The sequence below is a fragment of the Hyperolius riggenbachi genome, chromosome 5, assembly GCF_040937935.1.
Source record: "Hyperolius riggenbachi isolate aHypRig1 chromosome 5, aHypRig1.pri, whole genome shotgun sequence".
Lineage (NCBI taxonomy): Eukaryota > Metazoa > Chordata > Amphibia > Anura > Hyperoliidae > Hyperolius > Hyperolius riggenbachi.
Window position 1 is genome coordinate 201001703 of NC_090650.1, and position 21879 is coordinate 201023581.

At 42.2% G+C, this 21879-nt stretch overlaps 1 protein-coding gene across 3 annotated transcripts in view; it reads right to left on the bottom strand.

Annotated features, from left to right (window-relative positions):
* Positions 1-455: 455 nt before the first annotated feature.
* Positions 456-21879, bottom strand: part of PDE1C (phosphodiesterase 1C) — a 1357122-nt gene continuing 1335698 nt past the window's right edge. Inside the window, exons 17-18 of one of the 3 annotated variants that reach the window (XM_068236575.1) lie at positions 3127-3192; positions 456-838 (exon numbers count right to left, since the gene is read on the bottom strand). In XM_068236575.1, the coding sequence (XP_068092676.1) occupies positions 651-838; positions 3127-3192 (254 nt within the window). In that variant the 3' untranslated portion in view covers positions 456-650. The remainder of the gene's footprint in view (positions 839-3126; positions 3193-21879) is intronic. The other 2 variants (XM_068236577.1, XM_068236578.1) reach the window with 2 other exon arrangements.

A 21879-nucleotide genomic window follows, 5' to 3' on the forward strand; every position in this document is an offset into this window, starting at 1 on the left:
GCTTAATGTTGAAATTGTAACTAAAATGTATCTAAAATATTAGCTGCATATACCTGCCTAGGCTTCTATTATCTGATATTATTTAACCTGCATACTCATTGTGGTTAGGGTATAATACAAACAAAGTGTGAAAACTGGTGTACATTATTTCCTTCATTTTACTTTTGGCCATTTTCCTCTAACAAAAGAAAATACAATATGATTGCATGAATCTTCTGATTATTGAAGAGTATCCATAGAAAAATCCCACATCTGTCTGTGCCCCTTCAATAACAATCAGCTAGCAAGTTTCATTATCTTAATGCCTTGAATTTAATAAGATATTTTCAAAGACTGATGGGAATGGTCAATGAGATGGAAGTCAAGTGAAATAAAGAGTTGATCAGGGTTATGCAATGTTGCATGCAAAATTATGCTTGAGAATAGACCAGGTAGATGAAAACAAGGTGGAATTTAATTGCTCTATTTTCATGCATGCATCAACTTGGATCTGTTTGCATCCTAATGACTATCCCCAATGACTGGGGACCAGTGAGTTATATAAGTACTTTGGAGTGGAGATATCTAAAGCCATGGGGATACATCAAAAAATGACTAGCATACTTGATATGGGAAAATGTTTTTCATTTTATTTCTTTTAACATGTCCTTTTAGATGTTTTTGTTCCAGTGCATGGATATATGTTGTATTTTTTTAATTCTGCCTCTCTGATCAATTGGTCTGTATTTCTGCACTGCTTGCCCTGGTGCATTTTCATCTGTTTTCTTCTGGAAGCTGGGTAAACGTGTTGTTGTACAGTAGGTGGGTCTTTTGAAATACCGCAGCTGGGGCTTCAGAACTGAAAAAGAAACAACTATTAATTTTATTTTCTGAATATGGAGGCTAAAATATGCTGTGTGCACAGTAGGTCAAGTATCTAAGGTGTCACACCACAAAATCAACTTGTGATTATACTACTACCTCTAAATGTCTAGAAATTACTTTAAAAAAACTGTTCATTAGGAATGTATCAAAACAAACAAACAAAAAACTAAAGTCATCGATCAAAAGTCACGGCAACTAAAGTAAAACTCACCCAAAAAAAAAGCTTTAAAAAAGGGTTAAAGGGACTCCGAGCAGTGCAGAAACTATGGAAAGATGCATACCATTTTAATGCTCTCTTTCTCCTCTTCCCAATAATATATAAACCGCCACCCTACGCCTTTTAGTTTTCGCTATTTTTGCGATCGAATTCGCGGCTGCCGTGATTTTGGTCGCAAAAATATCGAAAACTAAAAGGCGTAGGGTGGCGGTTTATATATCCTTGGAAGGACAGCGGTTTATGTGTAGTTGGAAAGAGGAGAAAGAGAGCTTCAAAATGGTATGCATCTTTCCATAGTTGCTTGTATTACACAGGACGACTTTTCCCCAGCAGCTGAATGGAGCTAGGGAAAAGTCGTCCTGTGTAATACAAGCAACTATGGAAAGATGCATATCATTTTGAAGCTCTCTTTCTCCTCTTTCCAGCAACACATAAACCGCCGCCCTATGCCTTTTAGTTTTCAATATTTTCGCGAACGAAATCACGGCGGCCGCGATTTTGAGCGCGAAAATTGCAAAAACTAAAAGGCGTAGGGCGGCAGTTTATATATCGTTGGAAAGAGGAGAAAGAGAGCTTCAACATGGTATGCATCTTTCCATAGTTTCTGCACTGCTCGGAGTACCTTTAAAGGGAACTAGACACAGAAAAGATGACATTGAGCCTTCCCATCAAGAAGGTTCATAACACTGAATGCCATGAGAGGGGTAGGGCTAAGGGGAGCGCGATTGGTTACCTATGGGGGCTACTAGTGTAGCAACCCATCCCTGTGATGGTTGCTATCTCGTCTGCAGCTGGCTGCACTTCAAAGGACCCACATCTAAAGCTCACTCCCGGCTGCAATGCATGCTGGAAGCTATAGTACATACATCTACCCGGCGGGAGTTGCATGCTCATCTACAGACTACAGCTCCTGAAATTCATTATGGCATACTTGTGTATACATTCAGTCAGGGGTACATATAGTTGTATATCACGTAGTAATTAAACTAAGCTAGTGATTGCTCACAAGCTGTTACCCTAAAATCCACCAAAGTGCCTCAGTGCCTCCATCAGGTCTTTGCAATGATCTGGTAATGAGATAATGTTTATCAACAAATATGGATGGGATACTAGTGCCAAGTATTATATTTTGTACAGCTGCTTATGTGTATAGTACTCCTAGTCAAATATTTCAAAAAGGGGTGGTTAACAACTCTTTAGCTAAGTGATACTTTCCCCTCTACTAAACATTAATTACTTGAAGACAGTAAATGGAAGAAAAATAATTCAGGGTCTTTCAATTGCATCGATATGAGAGTCCACTTGACTGATTTAACTGATAATAACACTGCTGCAGAATAGAGGCATTAAAACACCTTTTTAGGCACTTGCTTGTCTTCATAGACACAGATCCAAAACTCATTGCTAAACATTGGGGGGTGGGGGTGGGAAGATGCGGCAGAGAGTGAAGAATAAAACTTCCTTTATTACTAATAGTACACACTGGGTCAAATTTATCAAAGACAATGAAACTTAGAGCAGAACTGTGTAGCAAATGCCCAAATCAAGGATTCTTGTTGGTTGCACTGATTAACTGCTCCTTCTCCTCTGCACCTATTTTTCACCAGTTTGTCCTCAATTTTGCTTGCACTGTTCCTGGTAAATCTGTTCTATCCTCTGTCTGCACCTGACTTTGAAAATGTTGCCTTACTGTCATAAAAGTGTGGTCCTTCTGCTAACAGTTATCAAAGGGGAAGAAAAAGAAAAGAAGAAAAGTGAAGAAGAGGCGCTCAGCTTTGATGTTACTAGCAGATGCTTTTTTACTCCTATCTGTATTGCCTGAGGAAGCAGGTTTAACCTGCGAAACGCGTTGCACTTTATTTTGGAGTACCCAATATACGTTTTTTGACTGAAAATCTACAGTCATGTGGTCTGCTTGGAGGGGGTAAGTCCACCACTGCCTCCTCTATTACCAAATTGGTTTTTAAGCTCATTTAGTTCCTTTTATCCTTTTGGCGCCTCTGTTATCTTATTGCTAGTTATCAAAGGAAGACAGGTTGACTTACCGGGCAATTTCAGTAGATATGGGGAATCCACAGTGCAGGATGAATCATTGACCTTGCATCTTACACCTATAAACACAAAACAATGAAGCTTTCTCTTTATGAATAAAATGTAGTTATACCAGCAGAGCAGACATACATATTGAAAATAGGGAGGCATGTGTTTAATGTATATAGCAAATCAGCAAGATGGGCTAGTCAAATATGCAGGCACACCTATCTATCTCTCTATCTATCTATCTATCTATCTATCTATCTATCTATCTATCTATCTATCTATCTATCTATCTATCTATCTATTTATCCCTCTCCCTCTCTCTCTCTCTCTCTCTCTCTCTCTCTCCCTCTCTCTTTCCAAATCCAAATCCAGAAAAGCTCTATTGGCAGGACCAAATACATTTAGCATTGCCAAGGCAAAACAAAACATTAACATGGGGGGGGGGGGGGTTGTGGGAATAAGGGGAGGATATAGGTATACAGTCCATAGGAGTGTGGAGGATGGAATGGATGGTATGGGGGGAATGAGATATATAGTCCATAGGGGAGGGGGTATAGGTATACAGTCCATAGGGGAGGGGAGTATGGGGTTATACAGTCCATGTGGTATCATGTTCTTCTCAGTTGGTGGCAGGCAGTGATAAATCGGGTTGCTATTTGCACAGTTTTTTCCTCTTCCCCTAGTAGGGATGGGATGTGGGCGGAGAGTCTCTGGAAGCGGGTGGTCCTCAACGGTGTGTATTTGCTGTCTCTCTCTCTCTCTCTGTCTGTCTGTCTCTCTGTCTATCTATCTCTCTCTGTCTGTCTATCTGTCTGTCTATCTGTCTGTCTATCTATCTATCAATCTATCTATCTATCTATCTATCTATCTATCTATCTATCTATCTATCTATCTACCTATTACTCTATTAGATTGTTCCAAATTTTGCACTTTTCAAACGTCTGTCTGCTGCCTACCCACAGATGTGCATGCTTATGCCATTCACAGTGCTGAAGTGCTCAGGGGCGGACCTACCATGAAGCCTCCTGAATCACAAGATTCTGGCAGCAAAATTTAGGGGGCAGCACTTGGACAAACAGTTTGGGCCAACGGGCTCCTGCTTCCTCTCGCGCTCTGCCACCCCCCTTCCTGGCAGACACACTACCCTCCTCATTCATGCATCCCTGTCCTCATTCAACCGTTGGCATCTGCAGCCTTTCCCTATGACATCATAAGCAGGTGAGGTGTCTATACAGGCCTCTTATCAAGGCACGCTACGGTACAACCCCTTCACTGGCCAATCACAGACGCCCACTGCTCCTTTCACTAACTGGTGGCGGTGGTATCGAGGGTGGCACCATGGCACCCTCATTGGGCCAATCACTGCACTTGATCAGTAGTAGTGAGATCTGATAGGCCCAATGACGGTGCTGTGGTCCCACTCACAAGACCATTGGCACCAGTTAGCAAAAGGAGCAGTGGGCAGCTGTGATTGGCTGGTCTGGTACCAGCACCCCGTCTGATTAGTGGTTGTGTGCCGAAGCTTACCCTCTGACAAGCCGTGGAGATCTCTCACTGATGATGGGATTCATGTGGGGGATATACATATATTATATGTGGTATATATGATGGGGTATGTGGGGTCTGTGTGTGTGTGTATATATCTGTATACTGTGTATATATATATATATATATATATATATATATATATATATATATATATATATATATATATATATTGAACATACTGTATATATAATCAGCATTTACAGGGGCAGTGCATCCTCAAATGTTTGCTTCAGCCAGCAGAAAGTCTAGAACTGAGAGGGACAACAGTAATAGCAGCTGAAGTGGGCTTTCTAGTCTGTCAATTAAATAATTCATCCCAAGAATGATTAGTGTAGACCCATAGCCATGCGATTATTACTTCTTACTGCCCTTGTGGGTACTTACAAAATACACTGAGATGTTATCTTAGCTTAATTAGTATGTACTGATTTTTTAAAATACAAAATATGTGTGATAAGGGATAAAGTCAGAGGAGTTTAACAAAACAATCTGTCCAAAGATGACATTTCAGTTCTTTCCCTATCTTATACAGTTAAAGTGACACTAAAGCGAAAAAAACTTCACCAAAAAACTCATGATATAATGAATTGTATGAGTAGTGCAAATAATTAATAGAATATAGAATGTTAGTAGTAAAGAAAAGAGTCTCATATTTTTATTTTCAGTTATATAGATTTTTTTTTATAACATCTTGTCATTCTGTCATATTTGTAGTACGCACTACACTCTGCATTTTAAACTTTGAGACAGAACAGAGTTAATGAACCTTTGAACTTCCCTGCTGTAAAATCTTAATCTGAAGTTGTCTTTCACTCTTATTTATGTATAAGTGCTTCAGAAATCAGCACTGCTCTCTCACTAAATTAGTTAGAGAGCTCAGAGAAGTTCTTATGCATAGAAGCATCTCAACTCTTCCTGCACTGGAAACAATATGAGACTCATATATTTGCTGCTAATGTTCTATTTCTTAGCTGTACTACACATACAATTCATTATATCATAAGTTTATTTTCACTTGAGATTAAAACCACTTTTTTTATGCATCTCTTTGAGTCACTGATAGTGAGACCTCTTACGAAGCTACACCGTCTCCAGTTTTTACTGATTTATACGTTTTGTAAAGGCTAGCCCTTAAAAAATGATATCTATACACATACTAATTTCTGGCTTTTCTACTACATATAATACCTGGCAGGAGGCCCCATATGACACAACTGAGGTTTTTTACATTTATTGGAGTGCTTGTTATCAAAATGTGAAAATATCTGTGTTTGTACTCTTACCATCTAGGTATGTGCAGTCATCCCTAGGCATCCGTCCTCTCCGACATCAGTCTCCCAGTGGCGATCACCTCTAGGACACTGTTAGATGGCGTAAATGCTGTCTATTTACAGTACAGCGCTGCGATCTACTGCAGCACTTTACTGGGGAGTCCTCCTGGGACACAGCAGAGCAATCAGCTCTCATTTTCTGAAGCCTATGACAGACCACTGCTGTCATAGGCTGGAGGGGGGAGGGAGGGAGGATTAAAAAATTATAACAAAAATAGGCATATTTATTTAAAAAATAACAACAAAAATATTGACAAAAAAATAAACAAACATGGGGGGAGCAATCAAAGCCCACCAACAGAGAGCTCTGTTGGTGGGAAGAAAGGGGGGGGGGGGGGTTCACGTGTGTGCAGTGTTGTACAGCCCTGCAGCGAGACCTTAAAGCTACAGTGGACTATTTTGTTAAAAATGACCTGGTCTATAGGGGGGTTTTAGCCTGTGGTCCGCAAGTGGTTAAAGATTACCTCAAGTGGAAAAAGTCCAGACCCACCACTGACACCTGAAGATAAAAAAGCTTGCCCATATTTGTCTGACAATAGTGTGTCATTAAAGTTGTAGTGTACAAATACAAGATTTCAGAAATAAAATCTATTTTCTAAATTATGATAATAAATAGCAGCCTTTTTTCAGCTGCATGATGACAAATATAAAATATTTTACATTTATTGGAGGAACCCCTCCCTTCCTTTCATATTGCTGGGACAGAATTAGGCAGACTGGTGGAGTAGGTGGTGTCCGGCAAAGGAGGAATTGCTAATGGCTGCCACCTGTATAACCGTAGTTATGAAAAGAGAAGGGTGAAAAGCATGCACTGAAATGCTCATAGGCTTGAAGGAGTGTTTATTTATCTTTGTATGTGTCAGAGTGGTGCAACTAAATATTTTGAATTAAAAAAATATTTGGTTTGGGTCCGCTTTAAGTCTGAATATTATCAGCACTTGAACAGGGATAATTATGAGTATACAGAGTCATTGTAATGATTTAGAAGCAGTGGAGAAAGTTTGAGACAGATCACTCAAGCAGAGACCAGTAAAGGCTTGTAGCCTATTTACCATTAGTATAGAAAAGTATAACAGCTTATACTATATGTACTGGTGTCGACACTGTGATTTAGAACAGTATAGAATAAATTATGGAAGTATTTTGTATTATTGATCTGGGTTACATTTTAAGTTATTTTACGATCTATTGTGACCACTACCAACAACTGTCCTCAGAAGAGCTCACAATCTAATCCTACCATAGTCATAGTCTAATGCCCTACTATATTATTATTATTATTGATTCATAAAGCGCCAACATATTCCATGGCGCTGTAATCATATACAGACTGAGCTGAAGACAAAAGGGTATTATGTTTGGAGATTTATAGTGTACTTTGCCTACGTATGTTTGGTGGTGTAGAGGGGGACTCTACCCAATTATGTTTGGGTATAGTATAGGTAGCCATGCCCCCAGAAAGGCCTAGATGCCCCTGGTATAGGTTAATCAAGTATAAGTGCCCCCACTATAGATGATGTAGGGGGAGCCGCCGCCACACTGGCACTCAGCCGCGGGAAGGGGAGCCCGACTTCTCCCTCACATGCTCTCCCTGGGGCCACCCTCCATGCTCCCCCCCCCCCCCACTGCAGAGTAAGTGCAGTGGAAAGCCTAAAATAGAAACAACTCAGCCCCTTCCAGGCGTTCACATGCCGCTGGTCTCCTCTGTCTGCAGCCACTTACTCTTACTACTTCCTGCAGGAAGCAATTTTTACACCTTCGCCCTGGGTGCAATTTAGCCTAGAAACTGCCCTATGTTTAATCGTGTTTCTTTTTCTCGTCCCCTTCTTATTGTCACAGGGCTTTTTCTTCAACAGATTGGGGTTTGGGGGCAGAGGGGAGTTGGGGGGACCAGTATGTATGCTCAGGTTTCTGATGGTGGCCCTGATGACTCGTCAAATTAATTCTAATATACTTACTATTTACAGATTCAAGTTAAATGAATGCATATTATCAGGTTCAATGCGTTACTACTGGTTGGGACTGGTAGGGCTGCAAGGTCCTAGCCAGGGACAAGGTATAGAGAATCAGCAAGATGTTAGTCACAAGCCAAGAGTCAGACAACGAACAGACACAAAGGCTAAGAGTCACATCAGAACTAGAACCCACAATATTAGGAGCCAGAGAATAGTTACGCAAACCAAGATTCAGAAAAGTAGGTCAAAGCATACTAGACAATACACAAACACAGAACATTGGCAAGAAGGACTTGGTGCCTGCCTAGCATTCAGCCATAGATCAATGAAGGAATTTGTGCCTATAACTGCAACCTCTTTGGTGACCTTCATGTGGTATACTTTTATTTGAGTGTCTCCTGAACTTACAGAGTAAAAGTCATCCTCCTTTAACTGTAAGAGCAAAGAAGCCAAGGAACTAGATCTTCAGGAGTAATCAATACAGTAAGACAACAGAAAAATGACAGGGACCAAATGGACACATTACTAGGGGTATTTGTAAGTTATAAACTACAGTAGTTAAAGAGAACACAAACAAGCCCAGCACTCAGCAGACAGGAAATAGGATAAACACGATCACAACATATAAGGTAAGTAACAGTAACAGACTTGTATAAGAAAGCTGTGATTAACTGATGAGGACAAAATATTAACTGAGGCAAGAAACAGTGCCAGTAAGCTAACAGAACTAAATAACAAGGCAGTCTTACCACACAGCAATAGAGCTGGGCTGGATACAGGACAAAGACAGGCATCCAGGAGGGCTGGAAACAGACAGGCAAGATAGGAGGTAACAGACTTTTGGATTACAAGGGTAAATTCAAATAAAAAAAAATGTTCCAGAAGACTACCACAATAACAATACTGAAGTATAGTGATTTGCCAGCAACCAGGGAGGTTGCTAGCCCCAAAGATCAGTGGCACATGCCCCAGATCTATTCTGGGGTGCCCCAGATGTCCTCCAGGCAGTGTCAGAGCTGTGGTGCCTCTATGGGGGTATGCGGGGTGCTGTGGTGCCTCTATGGGGGCATGCTGGGTGCTGTGGTGACTCTATAGTGGTATGTTGGGTATGTAGTGCCATGCTGGGTGCTGTTGTGCCTTTATGGGGGTATGCAGGGAGCTGTGGTTATTCTATGGGTACTTCCTGGGAGTTGTGGTGCTCAGTGGGAGGCCCATGGGAGCGTGGGAGGGGGTCCACTAGGAGGTCAGGGAATGCTATGGGAGAACAACCTGGCAGCACGCCAGCCTGGCCAGCACAAAGCCAGACCAACCCGCACAGAAGCCAAGTAACTCTGCCTAGCTATGTCTACAGTAAGTGGCACAGTTATTTATGTGATATGCTGCATTTATTTATTTATTGTATTAATGGAGAGGGAGCTTCATCCAACATTTTGCTGGGAGGGCCTACTTAGACAGCTGTTAAGTTCATGTACATTTGGCTTCACCCACGACCCCGCCCACATTCTTGTGCATGGCACCACCCATTTTTCAGCTGGAGTGCCAAGTGTCAAAAAGTGCCCCGGATCTCTTAGGATCCTAGCAACGCCTCTGCCGCAACGCCTTCATATTTAAATTAGCAAACACATGTAAATGATTATTTACTGACGTGTAAGAAAGAGCACTGGTATATATTTACTTTACACTTCTTACACTACAATTTGCATGCTCTGCCTTTTGAGACAAGATGACAGTGAGAAACTCAACCCACCAGAAGTCAACTAACTAAATAGTGATGGGGCAAACATAAAATTTTGCTTTCGTGCACGCATTCAGGAATTTTTTGCAAATGTCCATGAACCGGCAGTTTGCAGCAAGCTCCATAGCATTTAATGGGCAGGCGAACTTCAAAATCTGCAGGGCATCTCTGCAGCCGCTATTTCTTTAAAAAAAGGTGTAAAAAGTGTACCAAAACCCGGGCCAAAAAATACGTATTTTGCGCAAACACTTTTTTAATGGTTATTTTTAAAGTTTAACGGACCCCGACTTTAAAGGTTAATAGCATGGAATTTGTATGTTCTCCCGTGTCTGTGTGGGTTTCCTCCAGGCACTCCGGTTTCCTCCCACATCCCAAAAATATACAGATAAGTTAATTGGCTGCCCCCTGAAATTGGCCCTAGACTACAATACATACACTACACAATATACAGTATACATTTGACTATGGTAGGGACTAGATTGTGAGCTCCTTCGAGGGACAGTTAGTGACAAGACTATATATACTCTGTACATCGCTGCGGTAGATGTCGGCGCTATATAAATACTAAAAATAATAATAATAATAGTAGAGCCCTCGTACGTGCTAGAAACACCAAATTTGCAGGGTATGTTAAAGAGGACAGTGGAAACAAGAGGGAACATTTTAGTTTTTGAGAAAACTGATGTTAAAGTTAGAGGGAAAAAGTCTACACTTAAATGCGGTAAAATAAAAAATAATGTATTATCATGTATATAAATGTACTTATTTTTTTTATATGTTCAGAGTGTGGGAAGTAAAAAAAATGAGGTGGGGTCCCCCTCCCAAGCCTCTTTAACCCATTGTCCCCCATGCAGGCTGGGATAGCCAGATTGAGGAGCCCCGGCCATGTGGGGCATCGCACCATGAGCTATACCAGCCCGCGTGGTCCATGGTATGGGGGGGGGGGGGCTCTGGAAGAGAGGGGCAGCCAAGCCTCCCCCTCCCCCCTAGAGCCCTTGTCCAATCCATGGACAAGGGGGTCTTCCCCACCTCTGGTGCCGCAGGAGGAGATGGAGGCCAACGACGCCCTGGGGCATTCATGGTGGCATCTGGGAGTCCCCTTTAAGAAGTGGACCTTAGATGCCAGCCCCCTCCCCAGGAGAATTGAGTATAGGGGTACATAGTACCCCTTACCCATTTCCACAAAGGGTTAAATGGAATAAATACACAACAACAACAACAAAAAAGTATTTTAATATTCTAAATTAACCATGAATAACTTGATCTCCGCACATGGGCCGCCACACACGCCACCTGCCTCCACCTCAGCTTTAGCAGTACTTAGCATAAGCGTCTTTAAATTTCCATTCAGGGCTCCTCATTGGTCTATTAACAGACCAATGGGAATCTTCTCATTGGTCTGTTAATAGACCAATGAGGAGCCCTGAAGGGAAATTTAAAGATGCTTTGAGCTCTGCTATACTTAGTATAGCTAGAGCTCCGTCCCTGCAGGGCCCCCGCCCTCCTCCCCACCTCTATTTGGTGTTTGTAACACGTATGGGCGCTCTGCTATTAACCACTAAAGTTGGTGGCCATTGACTTTAATGCAAAAATGCGAACGCAAACTTTTGACAAAAAAAGCTAGCATTAAATGCAAACGACAAAAAGCCCAGGTGTGGCAGGAACTGTCCGATGGCGAACTGTTCGAGCTATCACAATAACTAAAATGTAACGTTGAACGCAATGAACGGCCAATCCATCTAAGCCAGGTATTCCATCCATATTTGTTTAGAATCTTGCAAGATGAGTCAAAAGTTTGCTTCTTTTATATCTGGATTTTTAGTAGCTACATGCAAGCTTCTGGCATGTATTGATTATTTTTTTAAAGCTAGCCTGAACTCTGAGCTTCCACTTTGTTCTAAAAAATAAGCAACAGCACAATAACCTTTAACCCATTAGCACCTTCAATAGAGTTACATTGTTTGAGATAAGTGCACTGCTTTTGAAAAAAAGATTAGGGGCGCTTTGCGGATTGAATAAAGGACACACACCCAAAGGGTGTATATATAGGTAAAGAGGAATACACACCCTATACACAACACACTTTGTCTTGCTGCTACCTCACTGCATAGGAGTACCCCTATCTCCAATATAAAATAACTAGGTTGTATAAAAAATTATGAGGAGCGCCAGAAATTGCGTTAGAAAAATTCTCCCTTTTATTTTATTTTTACTTATGTCAATAATCATAAAAGAATATGTCCTGCCACAACAATAATAAAATATGCCGCTATATAGCACTCACACACCTTCATTCATACTTAAGCAGTGTGCTGATGAATATAATAAGAAATACAAAAGTTGCAAAAAAAGAAAAAAAATTTGCATATAAATACTAAACGTGGCTATAAAAAATGGCCACTAAACGTCCATTCCCAGAGTTGTCCTTAGATATACTGTTAGAGGGTGGCTATGGCGAAGACAATGTGTACACTGAGATAGATACAGTAACCGTTTGCTCACTCCCAGTCCTTCAAACCACGCTCCAATCCTCCGTTATGGCAGCACCACATGTAGTACTCACGGACTCAGCTGTTAGGATATACACGGTCTGGCCGCTCCGATGTCGCTCTTCAGCCGCCTCACACCGCTGAAGTGCGACACTACGCGACAACCTGTGGCGTTCACTTCGCTACAATCCTCCCCGCTGCACTCACCACTAGTGCTTCCGGTTCAGGGGTCACGCTGTCCAGTGACTTCCTTGCGTGCCACGGCTCGCTTCCTTGCGTTCCAGTTGCACTTCGGCTGTCCCCAGCTGTAGATGTGCATGTAGGTGCACACTATTCCATACAGTCAGGGTCAAACTTCCAATTGGATCTTATGGGGCGCCCCAGTCAATCCCATTAACATGTTTCAACACTCACGGGTGTCTTCCTCAGAATAAATTGGAGTTATGATCAGCCTCAGCAGCCATCTTTAAATAGTGCAAGGTTACCTCCCCCTCCTTGCCTCCTTAAAGTCACAGGATTCTAATTTATCTCTCCCGTCCAGTACACTTTCCATTTTAACTCCTAGTTTTACATTCACCCATTTTCATATTTTCACGTTGTATCAAGTCTTCCTTCTCCATTATGATGGCTGCTGAGAGCGACATCGGAGCGGCCAGACCGTGTATATCCTAACAGCTGAGTCCGTGAGTACTACATGTGGTGCTGCCATAACGGAGGATTGGAGCGTGGTTTGAAGGACTGGGAGTGAGCAAACGGTTACTGTATCTCAGTGTACACATTGTCTTCGCCATAGCCACCCTCTAACAGTATATCTAAGGACAACTCTGGGAATGGACGTTTAGTGGCCATTTTTTATAGCCACGTTTAGTATTTATATGCAAATTTTTTTTCTTTTTTTGCAACTTTTGTATTTCTTATAATATTCATCAGCACACTGCTTAAGTATGAATGAAGGTGTGTGAGTGCTATATAGCGGCATATTTTATTATTGTTGTGGCAGGACATATTCTTTTATGATTATTGACATAAGTAAAAATAAAATAAAAGGGAGAATTTTTCTAACGCAATTTCTGGCGCTCCTCATAATTTTTTATACAACCTAGTTATTTTATATTGGAGATAGGGGTACTCCTATGCAGTGAGGTAGCAGCAAGACAAAGTGTGTTGTGTATAGGGTGTGTATTCCTCTTTACCTATATATACACCCTTTGGGTGTGTGTCCTTTATTCAATCCGCAAAGCGCCCCTAATCTTTTTTTCATTTGTGTTTTGAATACCCCAAATAGGATGGCAGCTGTGGGTAATATTTGGGATTTCAGGAATAAACCAGCAAGTAGAATCAATACCTTTTTTAATTACCAGGAATATGATGAACGAGCTGGGGTCTACTGGGAGGATGTGGTGTATAATTTAAAAAACCTGGAAAAACTACTTATTAAAGAAACCAAAAATCAATGGGAGGTTGCCACATTGGACCAGTATCTCCTATGGGAAATATCCCCAGTGGGTCTCACTATCTATAAACAACTGGCAGCAGATTTAACTAACCCAGTGGTGCAGGAGGAGTGGGATCGTATGTTCCATGGGTTCTCATTACAAGTAATGACTTTTATTAGAGATACAAGAAGGAGTCAATGTTTCAATTTAAATAAAGAAATAGGTAAATTGAGAAAGGAAATGGAACCGTTTAACAAGGTTCCAGAATATCAGAATATGGAAAGTAGCATTAAAAATAGATTGGAACATCTCGAGGAAGAAATTATAGAAAAGAAAAAGAGGAAATTTATGAGGGATTCAGTTCCTGTTCAGGTATCTAAGATTCCAGAGACCACTGAAGAATGCTGCCAGTGGAGTACATATGAGAACTCTATGGTTACATTAGATGCCACTGGAGCTTCATGTGACCCCTGGGAGGTGGAGGGGACTAGAGAGGAGGTCACATCAGAGAGTGAGGTGGATTGGGAGGAAGTAGGGAGAGCAATTGGAGGCCCCCTAAATGATGCCCCCCTGCTGGATGAATGTGGGCCAGTTATAGAAGATACATGGATACCAGGTGCAATGGATGTGTCGGGGGCTAGACCCTTGGCGAACTCTGGGTCAGGAAAAATTAAACAAAAACGGAAACAACAACAACAACAAAAAACAATATCTGTATCAAAAAAAGCTAGGGGGATAAAACTCAATAATAGCAAACACAACCCGTCCCCTAGGGAGAGAAGTGGGTGTGACAGTCGGAACACCACTCCATCAACACGAAGGACAACAGATGTCCTCCAGGGTGCTGTGCCACTTCAGAATAGGTATTCTGCTTTAAGTAGTGGGACCCATGGGGAAAGGGAGGAAGGTATATCCTCCTATAACAAATATAATAAAGATACCCCCCGAAGTACCATTGCTAATAAAACCCGATCTCACACCACTGATCATAAACAGGAACGACCATATAAGCAAGTACCTAAGATTAGACCCAAAAGGGATCCACCTAAGGAAGTCACTCCAAATAAGTATCTGGGAAGAACTAGACGGAGTGAGGTGGGTGGAGGCCCCAGGAGCTCTAGGAATGGGGAGATCAATACCATTAATAAGTATTTTTTAGCCAAGGGGGAGGGAGGGGAGGAGGGGGGAGGATGGGGAAAGGGAAGGGGAAGAGGAAGAGGGGCAGTAGGGGGGGGGAGGAGAAAATCTAAGAAGGAAGTAAAGAATTTGAAAACTGATGTGGAATGTGGCATCTATAATCTGAGCAACGTTGAATTAAAGGAATCTGATAAACAGTTGCTAGAAAAGGGATTAAAATTTGCCCCAACCTCCAAATTAAATAAATTTGAGACATATATGGACATTAAAAAATATACTAGAAAATTGTGTCTAAAAAAATATTTTCAGAAGAATCTGGTTGTCCCAAAAACAACCGATCAATACTTTATGCACACCTCATTAAAGAATCCCTCTCATTTTAATCCAACTGGAAAGATGAGTAAAGAAATGTTGTTATTTGAACGGTGTGTGGAGAAGGACTTGAGGAAAATAAAACCCCAACCAGCCTCATGGGGAAACCTCACGAAAGCTGAGTCACAAGCTCTGAGGGATCTTCAGAGGAATCAATCGGTCATAATCCGTCCGGCAGATAAGGGGGGAGGTATCGTGATCCAGAGTATAGAGGATTATGAACATGAGGCGTATAGACTGCTTGGAGATACGGGTACGTATAAACCTCTAAAAAGGGATCCAAGCGGCCAATTTATCAAAGAACTGGAGAAATTGCTTAAAGGGGCTAAAGAAGATGGTATCTTGTCAACTAAGGAATACGACTTTGTGTATATACAGCATCCACGCGTGCCCTTGTTTTACCATCTGCCCAAGATCCACAAGGATCTGAGGAGTCCTCCAGAGAGGCCCATTGTCTCGGGTATCGGATCTATTACATCTAATTTATCTAGGTATGTCGATACATTTTTACAAAGGTACGTGAGGCAAACACCGGCCTTCCTGGAGGACTCCAGGCATGTCATTAACATATTAAAGGAGGTAACCTGGGAGGACGGGTGGATTTTGGGCACGATGGATGTGACCTCTCTTTACACCATAATTGAACACCAGAAGGGGTTGGAAGCGGTTAAATCGTATTTGGTACGGGATGACGATTTAAAGGAAGAACAAAGTAGATTCATTCTGGATGCTATAAATTTTATCCTTACACATAATTATTTTCAGTATGGGGGGAGGTGCTTTCTCCAGACGAGCGGGACGGCGATGGGGACCAGGTTCGCGCCGGGGTATGCTAACCTCTACATGGCTCATTGGGAGGAATCCCATGTATACGGGCATGGGGGGCCTGGCGCGGACCTGGTCCTCTGGAAAAGATTTATAGACGACGTCCTGTTCGTCTGGAGGGGCACAGAGGATGCATTGGGAGAATTCCTGGAGAAAATTGGTAGGAATGATTATAATTTAAAATTCACTACAGAAATTGGCCATAAACAGGTACATTTTTTAGATCTGACTATATATGTTGAGGATAATGTGATTAAGACACATACATATACTAAACCCACGGATGTTAATGGCTTCATTCTGGCCACCAGCTGCCATTTGACAACTTGGCTGAACAATGTCCCGAAAGGTCAACTAATTCGATTAAAAAGGAATTGTACAGAAAATCAGGAGTATTTAAAGGAAGCTGAGGTATTGATGGAAAAGTTTAGGGAAAAGGGGTATGATAATGGGATTATTGGAAAGGCAAAACAGGAGGTGGATCTGATACAGCGGGAGGATCTATTGGTAAAAAATCAGCGCAGGGAGCAGGCGGATCATACACTAAAGTTAAGTATGAAATTCTGTTCACAAACTAATGTAGTCAGGAGAATTATACATAAACATTGGGGAATCTTAAGGGAGGATAAACTTTTGAACGAAATCCTACCTACTTATCCCTCATTTATATATAGAAAACCTGGGAACATAGGCCTAAGGGTGGCAATGGCGGCTGGAGGCCCACCCATGGAAACACATATGGGGGCGGGGTTTGTCAGGTGTGGAAGATGTATTAACTGTAGGAGTACAAAAGGCCACAGTAAGATACAGATGGTGGAAGGACCGTATGATAATTACAAGATAAATCGGTTGATTACCTGTGACACGAAGGGAGTAATATATTGCTTGATATGTCCCTGTGGAAAAAAGTACATTGGGAGAACCAAGAGGGAATTGAATAAAAGATTGGGGGAACATTTTAATAACATTAGGAAAGGTTGGATCGAGCATCCTTTGTCTAAGCATTTTAAGGGATGGCATAATTGTCAAGTGAAGGATATTGTTTTTCTTGGGTTGGAAATAATCCCGAGGGACCCGAGGGGTGGAGATTACATCGCTAAAATGTCAAGAGCTGAAAGTAAATGGATATTTAATCTGGACACCCTGGCCCCAAGGGGCCTAAATGAAGAAATGGAATTGTTTGGTTTCTTAAAATGAATAAAGATGGAGGAGATATGAAATATGAATTATGAAGATATGTATGGATGAGATTGACAGTAGGTGCTGATGAATATGGCAGTGGCTGATGATATTATTATTTTTATTTTTATATATTTTTATGAGTATCTTTGTAATATCTTTTAAAAATATTCTTTCTACTTTTGTTTTTTTATGATTTTAGAATTTTTATACATTGTGCATTTTAATGTATGTATTTTTACTAAAGATAATCATAATGGAGAAGGAAGACTTGATACAACGTGAAAATATGAAAATGGGTGAATGTAAAACTAGGAGTTAAAATGGAAAGTGTACTGGACGGGAGAGATAAATTAGAATCCTGTGACTTTAAGGAGGCAAGGAGGGGGAGGTAACCTTGCACTATTTAAAGATGGCTGCTGAGGCTGATCATAACTCCAATTTATTCTGAGGAAGACACCCGTGAGTGTTGAAACATGTTAATGGGATTGACTGGGGCGCCCCATAAGATCCAATTGGAAGTTTGACCCTGACTGTATGGAATAGTGTGCACCCACATGCACATCTACAGCTGGGGACAGCCGAAATGCAACTGGAACGCAAGGAAGCGAGCCGTGGCACGCAAGGAAGTCACTGGACAGCGTGACCCCTGAACCGGAAGCACTAGTGGTGAGTGCAGCGGGGAGGATTGTAGCGAAGTGAACGCCACAGGTTGTCGCGTAGTGTCGCACTTCAGCGGTGTGAGGCGGCTGAAGAGCAACATCGGAGCGGCCAGACCGTGTATATCCTAACAGCTGAGTCCGTGAGTACTACATGTGGTGCTGCCATAACGGAGGATTGGAGCGTGGTTTGAAGGACTGGGAGTGAGCAAACGGTTACTGTATCTATCTCAGTGTACACATTGTCTTCGCCATAGCCACCCTCTAACAGTATATCTAAGGACAACTCTGGGAATGGACGTTTAGTGGCCATTTTTTATAGCCACGTTTAGTATTTATATGCAAATTTTTTTTCTTTTTTTGCAACTTTTGTATTTCTTATAATATTCATCAGCACACTGCTTAAGTATGAATGAAGGTGTGTGAGAGCTATATAGCGGCATATTTTATTATTGTTGTGGCAGGACATATTCTTTTATGATTATTGACATAAGTAAAAATAAAATAAAAGGGAGAATTTTTCTAAGTGCACTGCTTTTACCTCAGTCAGCAAAACGTGCTGTGCTGTAATTTCTTGGAATGCTTTCATCTCTCTCGGCTAGCTTAAATTATAAAAACTGAATGCAGAAGTCCTCTATTATTGTCTCACACTGCCCCCTTGTGAAAAGTGGCCATAAATACACATTACAGCAGTGCTAATTAGAAGCAAGTAGATATCTAAGAAATAAAAAAATATGCTAAAATAAATTAGCATGGAAAACTTGCAAGCCTCTAAATAAATTGTCTGCCAAGGGTTAAAGATTCCGGATCTCCTGCAATATATCTGCTGTGTGCCTACTTCCTGCTTTCATGGAAGCAGACAAAGGGTTAACATCCTGTGTTTACATCTTATCTGTGCCTGCCGAGGATTGCCGAATTTCTACGGTACTGCACAGGCACAGAACTACTGCGCCTGCGCAGTACCCTCCTGATGACATTGGCAAGACCACTTGACCCACGTGGTGGAGTGCAGAAGAAGCCAACCCAGAACCCGACCCTGCGAGGTCGACTTCTGCAGTGGGGTAAACCGGGAGCCACCGGAGCTGCGGTGAGGGCACAGGACAGCTGCCAGGGGCTGGAGGAAGCCCCAGGCAAGTGGATGTTTTTTTTTAGTAGCCTGGACGTATCCTTTAACCCAATCCTACTCTCACACAGGATCCTCCCCTGGTGGTGCCTAAAATTAACCACTCACCTGGTGGTGCCTAACCCTAACCACCCCCACCCCGGTGGTGCCTAACTCTAACCAGCCCCACTGGTGGTGACTAAACCTAACCACATCCCCTGCAGAAACACCCTTTTACACATAGAAACGATAATATCTTTGATATATCTAGCGTAAAATCTGTACATACAAACAAAATAATATGACAAAAACTATATCATTACAAGCTTATAAAATGATAACATACTTCAAAAACTTTAATGTTCTAATGCTGTTAGCAATATTTATCGGGTGCCCTTTTTTCAGCTTTTTTCACCATATTAACAATAATTGCATTAGAGTCTAAGGCAGTGCCCTTTTCGTCCACTAGCTGCCAGTGCCCTTTTTTCCTGCTTCCTTTTGGTAAGCTTTTCACTCATCATTGTTCCCACAGAAACACAATACAGACTGACAGGGATGGCTGCCACTGACCATGGGCGTAGCAATCACCCCTGTGACCCCTGCCATCGCAGGGGAGCCCAGAGGCTTTGGGGGCCCCTCCACCACCTTCTCCCCAATCGCAAGTGCAGCCAATTAGCAAAAAAAACCTGCTTGTTCACTCACAAAATCCGTCTCTGCTATCACCTCCCACCATTCAGAGTAGCGAGTAGCAGGAGTGTCTGTCATTTTTTCCTGCTTCTAGACGCTGCTTCATAGCAGAACACTCTGCTGCCATTCGCTAACTCCTGATCACGTGGCCCTCATGGGGTTCGGGGACCAAGGGGGCCCATGCTATCATTTTTGCAGGGGGGCCCTATTAACCTCCTAGCCGGTTATCCCGAGCTCAGCTCGGGGTAACCTGCGCAGGAGGATATCTCAGGCCCCGCTGGGCCGATTCGCATAATTTTTTTTTCCCTACACGCAGCTAGCACTTTGCTAGCTGCGTGTAGGTCGCGATCGCCGCCGCTCGCCGCCGATTCGCCGCTACCCGCCGCGCCGAGCCGCCCCCCCCCCGCCCCAGACCCCTGCGCAGCCTGGCCAATCAGTGCCAGGCAGCGCTAAGGGGCGGATCGGAGTTCCCTCTGACGTCACGACGTCTATGACGTCGGTGACGTCATCCCGCCCGGTCGCCATGGCGACCGGGGAAGCCCTGCAGGAAATCCCGTTCTCAACGGGATTCCCTGCATACTCTGATCGCCGAAGGCGATCGGAGTGGGTGGGGGGATGCCGCCACTTAGCGGCTATCATGTAGCGAGCCCTGGGCTCGCTACATGATTTAAAAAAAAAATAAATAAAAAAAAAGTGCGGCGCTGCCTCCTTGCCGGATTTTTAAGACCGGCAAGGAGGTTAAGTCTAGCTACTCCTCTGCCACTAAACACCTTTGTGAACAAAAAAGTAAGAATCTGAGGAGACGTCCCAGGGATATAAAAGGTTTAAAAACCGTTCAAAACAGATAATTAATAGTCTTATCTGAGACAATTTGTACTGAACTATAAAAACGATTATGTGTTTCACGGTCTTACATGCTTCCTCAGGTCAATTTAAAAAAAATATGTCTAAAACAAATGATATAAAATGCTTTGTTTGTTTACTGTATGTTTTTAGACACTTTTTAAATTGACCCAAGGAAGAGGGTAGGTCCTGTGAAGTCGTCCTTGTGTTTAGTGTCAAATAAATATTATATTGAAAGCCCAGTCCTCGTTTGATGTATGATTATTATTTATCTATCCTAAACAGTTATTACACCTTGTATTTCCCTGGGAAGCCTCCACCCATAATTTCTGTTTCTCCCTCTAGTTGGGGATCTACCTGTGAGTAATCGTTAGAGGTATTTTTTGGTGGAGAGCGACCATCTGAAGAAGAATCTTTGACAGATCCACGTAGAGATGGTATTCTTCACCTGGCCGGGTTCACACTGTACCTGATCCAAAATGTATCCGTCAGAAACTGATCTGTTTTCCATTCCGTCTGATCCATTGACACACGTTTTACCTACATTTTACAACCATTTTACATATGTTCCATTCTGCTATAATATTCCGCTATAATAAGTGAAGGAAATCAAAGCAAGAAGTGATCTTTTTGTATGATACCGGTACGTTTTCAAGCCAGTCTGATCAGTATTGTCCGGTTTCCATTAAGATACATTGTATACGTCAATCATTCAGGTCCATGTCAGTAAAAATGGTGAAGGTTGGGAACATCTGATCAGTTTAGAGGAATGTAGGAAGCTGATCCGTTCTAAAATACCAATGTGAACTTTCTTATTTGAATTTCATTGCATCCATTTACAGATACGCTCCTACGCTCCGCTTAAAGAGACTCTGTAACAACATTTTGAGCCTTATTTCTTCTATCCTATAAGTTCCTATGCCTGTTCAAATGTGCTCTGGCATACTGCAGCCTTTTCTAGTTGCACTGTCTCTGTAATAAATCTTATCTTCTTTCCTCTGTAGGCTCTGTTGGGCTCAGGCTGGAATGTGTGGAATGTGCAGCACTGCTTGTCATTGGCAGGCGCTTTACACACCCTCTCCAAGCTCTGCATGAGTCACACAGTGAGCTGTTCTCAACCTATCATACTCTGGTTAGAAGCCATGTCTTTTGTTTGTAAACACTGCCTAAAACTGGCAATTACAAGCCAGGATTGCAGCAGGGAGTAGCAGAAACAGCACAGAGGGGCCCAGGAGAACATAATGAAGAGAATGGTGTGCTTTTTATTGTAAGAATTTTAGAGTACAGATTCTCTTTAACGTTACGTTTTTATCCCAATGTGAACCAGCCCTTCTTTTGCCATTCAGCAACCCAGCTTTGTTTTTCACTACTTTCATTGTTCCTCTGGTGTAATAACTACACTATATTGGCATTCATGGTGTGTTTTGCCTTTTTTTTCTTGGCCCCTGGAGTTCATGGGT